Source organism: Camellia sinensis, chromosome 10, assembly GCF_055761805.1.
Source record: "Camellia sinensis isolate YWXY chromosome 10, ASM5576180v1, whole genome shotgun sequence".
Taxonomy (NCBI): Eukaryota; Viridiplantae; Streptophyta; class Magnoliopsida; order Ericales; family Theaceae; genus Camellia; species Camellia sinensis.
Genome location: NC_138970.1, coordinates 44,627,359 through 44,633,503, shown reverse-complemented (window position 1 = coordinate 44,633,503; position 6,145 = coordinate 44,627,359). Strand labels below are relative to the sequence as shown.

At 35.0% G+C, this 6,145-nt stretch overlaps 1 protein-coding gene across 1 annotated transcript; it reads left to right on the top strand.

The window, feature by feature from the left end:
• Nucleotides 1-691: 691 nt before the first annotated feature.
• Nucleotides 692-5,920, top strand: LOC145800337 (FACT complex subunit SSRP1-like). Its single transcript, XM_082889996.1, has 12 exons — nt 692-765; nt 1,054-1,198; nt 1,336-1,521; nt 2,344-2,449; nt 3,071-3,207; nt 3,327-3,410; nt 3,508-3,602; nt 3,689-3,797; nt 3,979-4,065; nt 4,165-4,284; nt 4,445-4,517; nt 5,823-5,920. Exons 1-12 carry the CDS (start codon nt 692-694, stop codon nt 5,918-5,920), a joined length of 1,314 nt encoding a protein of 437 aa, XP_082746122.1.
• The last annotated feature ends 225 nt before the right edge of the window (nt 5,921-6,145 follow it).

The following is a 6,145-nucleotide window of genomic DNA, read 5'->3' as shown; positions in this document are numbered from 1 at the left end:
GTGGTGGGTCTCTTCCATTGAGTTAGGTTAAATTAGGCTGGCAAGCAGTTACCCTAGGGCCTGGGTCCACGGATGCCATCACTGTAAGAATTTACACAATTGCCGACCACTTTTGCTGACCAAAAAAATTTTGGTCGCAAAAAAATGACATTTGCCAACCAAATTAAAATTTCATAGCTGAAAATATTTTCTATTACCGACCAAATTTTTTTTGTTGCAAATAAGTAATTTTTTGCGACCAAATTACAATTTTTGTCGCCAAAAATCTGGGCGGGAGAATAAAATCTGGGGGGGAGCTGTATGATCTTTCAGCGACCAATATAATTTGGTCGCTGATACCAAAACGACGTCGTTTTGGTATATAAAATCGCATACAAACATTAGTCGACCAACAGGTTGGTAGGGGATAATTTACTAATTCAAACACATATAAATCATAAATACGCGCCTCTTTCACACACCTCAGTCGAATTCGATCAAAGCTCAGTTGCGCTAATCACCTCACCTTACCATCGACCTTGCCATCGTCGCCTCTCCACCGTCTGTGCCTCCGTCCGTCTTCACCATTTCTGTTTCGTCTTCTCCATTTCTGATTCATCTAGGTATTTTTTTCAACTTATAATAGTTTCTGTGTTTATATCTCTGTGTCTCACTTTTTCTCTTTGATTTCTCATACTCGTCTTGTTCTACAATGTCTCACCCACCAGGGCCCTCACCATTGCGATTTTTCGGATCATCTTCAACTCTCCCTAAAAACAATTTCAGGTATAAATCCTTTGTATCACTCTCATAGACTCAGTCTCTGCCTGTGTCTCCTTCTCACTGTCAATGTTTGTGTTGATGTTTGCTACTGGGATATGTCGATTATAAGATTTCGTTCTGTTGTTTATGAAGTCCCCCAATTTGCGATGTTCTTGTAGTGTTTTATTTGTCCTCTTTCTTTAAGTATCCCTTTTTATATTGGGAAATATACTTAATGAGAATAAAAAATTTTTGGGTGCCTGTGTCTCCCTCTCACTGTCAATGTTTGTGTTGATGATTGCTGGGCTGTAGTATTTCATGGCAGCTCTGTTCTGCTTTGGATTCTCTGCCTGAAGGGCTGGTTGTCTTCTCTTCCTGTTCTGTTTTGGTGCTTGGAAGGGCTGTTGTAGTGCCTCATCTGGTTTTTAGTCATGGTAGTGATTTAAACCAATCTCTTGTATGGGCAGAATTTTAGGGTTTTAGATTGGAGTTTAGTCGAGTTTCTGGGAAAATTGTTTTGTTTTATTTAAATTTGGATGGATTTTCGATGATGTGAAAATTGCCTTCTTAACTTGCATATGTTGGGAAATGCAGAATGCAGGGCAACTTAGGATTCACTTAGGGGGTATATTGTGGAAAAAATCAGGAGGTGGGAAAGCGGTGGAAGTTGACAAGGCTGATGTTGTGGGCCTAACCTGGATGAAGGTACCCTGGTCTAATCAACTAGGGGTTAGAATTAAGGACGGTCTGTACTACAAATTCACTGGCTTCCGTGACCAGGTAATTTCTTTATCTGGGATTGTTTTCTTTTCTGCATTTGATTTATATTGTGGTAATGTAGTTCCTTAATTAAGTCTGTTGAGTGTCATACTGAAGGGATATTATTATTTCTGTGTACACATTAGGAACTTTTAATTTTATTTATGACAAAGTTGAGTACTTCTGGTTGGGTAACTTAATAGTTTCATCATTATCCAGAAGGTTAAGCCTATTATGGAACCTGTCATATGCTTATTGTGTATATGTTTAATATACAAGCTTGTTGTTGTTTGGTTATGTCCCGGACTGATGTGTTTGTCAACCTTATTAGACATGATGTTGACTATGTGTTTTAATTTATAATTTTCCCAACATTTTTTTTCCCGCACTCTCACGTGTGGTTGGGTTACTGCAAAAGAATAAGGAGCCTTTGCCCAGTAGGGTATTTTTGGTTCTTTTGAACTTTTGTACTATTGAACTCCTTGCTCATATGGTATTTCAAGTTGCGTAGTGGCTTATAATCCCACCTCCGCTGTGGTTCTTAAATTGCCTCTTTTTATGATTCCAGTAATATACTAACTTTAACCTAGAAGTTTGCTTCTTCATGGTTTACATTTTTTAACTTCAGCCATTGGAGTTCTATTTGTCATATCTCCATGTAAATATTGTAAACCTTCCCATCATTGGGTCCTTGTAATAGTTATACAATTTCCCTTTCTTAAACTTGTTGATAATTCTTATGTTGTTCATCAGTACCTGCCTTGCAGGATGTGGCTATATACATTTTACCTTTCTTAAACTTGATAATAATTCTTATGTTGTGCATCCATACCTGACTTTCAGGATGTGGCTACTGTAACCAGTTTTCTTCAGAGCAGTTGTGGAATTGCACCCGAAAAGAAGCAGCTTTCTGTCAGTGAAAAAAACTGGGGTGAAGTTGATTTAAATGGTGAGTGGATTTTGTTGGCATGTAGTGTTGTTATGTCATTTCTGTATTTATTCCTTTTTTGCCTTAGAAGCAATTTATTGAAAGTAAATTTGTTTTGGTTTTGTTTGGAACTCCTAAACTAAGAAGGAAGAAATTATGAGGCATTACATTTTAAATGGTTTGGTCTTTTGGAAAACCAGGTGTAGAAGAAAATGTGAAGGAAAGAAAAGAATTTTTTTTTTCTTCATAAATGGTTCTTTTATTTTATTTTTCATACCTTTTCATTTTCCCTAGTTGGTTCGAAGCTCCAAATAAAGCCTTAGTAACTTTCCCCATCAATTTTGCAAATTATAGCCTCTTTCATTGGTAATATGTAGTTATCATCTTATGTTTGCTCTTTCTTTTTGTATCATAAATAAGAGAATGGACTTGTGCCACCCTATTTCATCATTGGCTTTTGGATGATGAATTAGTTTATATATCTTTTTTCTCATTCAAGCCATTACTTTGGAGTTTGCGTGCGTGGAGGGGCTTGAGACGATTTACCATTTTACTTGTATACATTACTTCCTTCACATATATCCTGTTGTTTTTTTAAAACAACTCACAAGTTTTTATTTATTTTCATTTTTAAATTTGTAGGGAATATGCTGACTTTTCTAGTTGGTTCAAAGCAAGCATTTGAGGTATCTTTAGCAGATGTCTCCCAAACACAACTTCAAGGAAAAAATGATGTCATTTTAGAGTTCCATGTGGATGACACAACTGGTGCTAATGAGGTTGATTTGAGTTCATACTGAGTTTTCTGAATCATGCTGTTTTTGTACATCTGATGCTTTCTAGGTTGAATTTATTGGAGCAATTTCATTATCATGATGCTTTGGTGTTATGGTTGCAGAAAGATTCATTGATGGAGATAAGTTTTCACATTCCTAATTCCAACACTCAGTTTGTTGGTGATGAAAATCGTCCCTCTGCTCAGGTAAGTTTTTTTTTTTCTTTTGGTTTCCTGGGTTTGCTTTGAATTACGGGTAGAAATCGAACAATTGTTTACTTATATTTTTTTTCTTTTATGTTAGGTCTTTCGTGACAAAATCATGTCAATGGCGGATGTTGGTGCAGGCGGTGAAGAGTCTGTTGTTACGTTTGAAGGAATTGCGATTCTTACTCCAAGGTGAGTACTGTGCTTCTATCTGGTATCTTTTGTAGTTCCGTGGTATTTATGTGTCTTTTATATTATGTTGGTTTTTCTTTGTGTAGGGGTCGATACAATGTTGACCTTCATCTTTCATTTTTGAGGCTCCAAGGGCAAGCTAATGATTTTAAAATTCAGTACAGCAGTGTTGTTTGCCTTTTTCTACTGCCTAAGGTTATTTATTATTTATAGTTTAGAAGTTTTTTTTTTTTTGATCCAGAAGTTCATTTTCTTTGCTTAATGTTAGAAAAATTAACATGCAAATTGTCAATTGATCAATATTGACTAGTTGTGTTTTTTGGAAGATGCAACAATATTGAACTTAACTCACATATATTGTCATGTGTTTCTGCAGTCTAACCAACCACATACCTTTGTTGTTGTTACTCTCGATCCACCTATCCGTAAAGGCCAAACTTTGTACCCACATATTGTCTTGCAGGTATTGTTGGTTGTGTTTCATTAAGGTCACCATTTAAGCTTTCTTAGAGATCATGTGTCCATGTGATGATTTATATTGTACCCTACCATCTTTATGCAGTTTGAAACAGACTATGTGGTTGAAAGCACCCTGTCAATGAATGAAGATCTTTTGAATAGCAAATACACAAGCATTGATACAAGCATTGAAAGCACCCTGTCTTTGGAATCTCTCTCCCAGGTAAATAAACAACAAGCATTGAGTATACACAACTCTGAAGATAACAACATGGGTGTGTTCCATGGAGACTTGGATAGATCAGCAGGAGTACAAGTTGCTAGTAGTGCTACTACATCAAAGACAAGATGAAATGACCTTAATGACAATGACTATGATGCAGCAGAAGGATCCAGTGGAAGTCCTGGAATTGATGATCAAGAGGACCTCCTCCACCTCAACAGCAAAAGGCTTAGGTAAGTATCTCTTATAACTCAGTTACAGTTTACTCCAAATAAAAATGTCATCAACTCACACTCCCACTGCAAATTAGAAAATAAAATTAGAATAGACATAACCCATTTCAAATGAGTCAAAATTGGTCTAATTTCAAATGTACTGTCTAATTTGTTTACACAATAGTAGTAAACTATACTTGTGGGTTTCTAAAATATGTGCACTCCGTATCACCTTTTTCTTCAGTTTTTAGTTTTATCTCTTTGGTCCCTAAGCATATAATATATATGATGAAGATGAAGCATGGTCTTATAGTGTTTAGCAGTGAAACTAATAAAATTGAAATTTGGGACCAAAATGACACATAATGCATACTTTAGGGAAAATTTGTGTATTTTATAATTATTCGGTTAATTATCTAGAGGACCGTTTGAAATTAGACCAATTTGACTTGGATTGAAAATTTTATAAATGAAATTGGCAAAATTGAAGTTTGAAGGATTAAAGTAACATGGTAAACATACTTTAAGGACTACAACATATATTTGTCCTTTATATTTATCTCATTGTAATTGAGAATTTCCCATTTCTCAACCAACAATTTTTCTTCAATGCTAAACTTTAGTTTATGTTTGGATTACATTGCTAGGAATAAAATCACGTGTCGATATTATTCAAGTGTTTTGTTTGACTAGGAATTCTCTACGAGAAGATTATGCAATTTTAATTATTATGGCCCCATTTATTTATTTTACTCTTATTGAGGTTATGAGTTCGAACTTGAAGGCAACCACTTTATACAATTATTCCAAAAAGTAAATGTAGTTCTTTACCTAATTACGCATTGCTTATATATATATATATATATATGGGTAAATTACACTGACACCCCTTGACATTTATGTTTAATACATATTTGCCCCTAACATTTGAAATCTGACATTTGCTACCCCTGAGAATTTCTGAAATTCTGAAAACCTCTTTAGCATTTCTGGTTTCAGCATTATTTAACTACCCTAATATGAAAATTGTTTGAAAATGATCTCTTCTGTGAAGATAAATGATGTTGTAATTAACACAAAAGACTTTTCCTTAATGCTTATGAGATTTCTATTACTTAATTTTTCATTTGTGAGTGGTTAAGACATTATTCCTTGTCTGGTGAATGCTATTTTTAGATCTTTATTTAATTTTGTTGGAGTGTAGAATCAAGGCTGGAGGGATTCTACTACTCTTGATATATAGCCGTGTTAGTGTCATCCTCTATAGCAATCTATGAGTTATGATACCTTTGGAATTACAATATAACAACTTTTTGTCCACAGGTTGTAAAAATTGTGCCAATGTAGCCCCAGATGTATTTGGCATTGAGGAAGATTTGGAAGAGCCAGAGCATATAGTCAGTGTGGGAAACCTGAATTAGTTCAACAAGGAATAGATAGTTCGTAAGTTCCTGATCAATGGTTATGGCTGTGATGCACTAATTATGGTTTGCTCAGGCGTACTGTAAGAAAGTGAAAAAGTTGCAGGCATTTTACTTCAATCATCGAGTATTAAGTTTATCTAGTATGGCAAAAAATGAATCAAACCCTTTTTGCACTATTGTATAGCTCTTAAGTTGTTACTTTTATTTGTCATTTAGTGACAG